Below are 1,185 nucleotides of genomic sequence, written 5' to 3' on the forward strand. Positions count from 1 at the left end.
GTTCAGAGGAAGAAGTTTCAGGCAAAAAAGGATGTAGTTTGGGAAAAAGACACCAGGAATTCCTTACCCAGGCCGGGGAAGAACTTGGTGTCGTTGGCCACCTTGAGATCGGTGTTGGTCAGGGAGATGGGCAGCTTGGGCAGCGCCACCGCCGACACCCGGTCCAGGTCGTTGGTGGCCGAGAGGATGCGCCACTTCAGTATCATGGGCTGCTTGTCGCTGACTTTGGGAGAGCGGCAAATCCGTGAGAGCCCTCGCCCCCAGGAGACCGGAAAACACCCTCCCCCTCCCCACTTTCTGCTCACACTCCCCAGCCCGGTGGGATGCCAGCTCCAGCGCTCCTCGTTCATCCCACCAGACCGGTGCGTTTCCCTCACACTTCCCCAGTTTTTCCCTGATCCCACTAACTGATCGGACAACGACTTGTCTTCCCAAATCCCTCCGACGGAAGGCTCTGCCGGTGGGGGTAGGAAAAAACAACCCTTTGGGCTTCGCTGGCCCAGACCGTGCAGATTTGGCTCGGTTATATCCGAAACGAGGGGGAAAAGCCACGCCGAGCGGAAAGCCTGGTGAAACCAGCTCTGCTCCACCACCTCCTCCCTTCCCAGGGCTCGGCTCGCGCGGTTCCCAGCGGGAAGAGTCGCACAGCGTCAGACAGGAAATGTCTTTTGTGGAGTGAAAGTAACAATTAAACCAACTCCCAGAAACCAGCAATTTGTTGCCTAAGATGGAAACAGATGGAATCGGTGACTGAGAGCACCTGCAGGATAACTAGGGGATTCTGGATAATCCCACAGAGTGATAACGGATCCGAGAGCCTCCCCCGTGCCTTTTCACCCGGAGATGCTCCCATTTTTCCGAGCACCCAGCGCAGAAACTCACCCACGGGGGAGATCTGCTGGAAGATGTTGTTGACGGGCAAGCCCTCCTTCCGCAGAGACCAGCATTCCACGATGCTGTTGTTCTGGTTGGAAGCACAAAGCAACACCTGCGGAAGAGAAACCCACGCTGCAACCCCACACCAGCCTGAGGACGGGGAAGGCCGCCGCTGCGTCGCGTTTTCCGCCCTCCCCCTCTACGCTGGGGGTCCTTCTCCCACCCGTTTCACCCCACTAAGGGCTGGATCAGCGCTGCGTAACGGCGAAGTCCCCACGCCCAGCCGTGCGGTTTCGCGGCCTGCGCCTC

General features: G+C 58.7%; 1 protein-coding gene across 1 annotated transcript in view; it reads right to left on the reverse strand.

The window, feature by feature from the left end:
• LOC104512436 (mediator of RNA polymerase II transcription subunit 16-like) overlaps nt 1–988 on the reverse strand; it is a gene marked incomplete at its 5' end in the record, with an annotated part of 4,527 nt that extends 3,539 nt beyond the window's left edge. Inside the window, 2 exon segments of the mRNA XM_010155409.1 lie at nt 68–223; nt 883–988. Coding sequence (XP_010153711.1) covers nt 68–223; nt 883–988 — 262 coding nt within the window.
• Nucleotides 989–1,185: the final 197 nt, after the last annotated feature.

The sequence above is a fragment of the Eurypyga helias genome, unplaced genomic scaffold (assembly GCF_000690775.1).
Source record: "Eurypyga helias isolate BGI_N326 unplaced genomic scaffold, ASM69077v1 scaffold29127, whole genome shotgun sequence".
In the NCBI taxonomy this organism is placed as follows: domain Eukaryota; kingdom Metazoa; phylum Chordata; class Aves; order Eurypygiformes; family Eurypygidae; genus Eurypyga; species Eurypyga helias.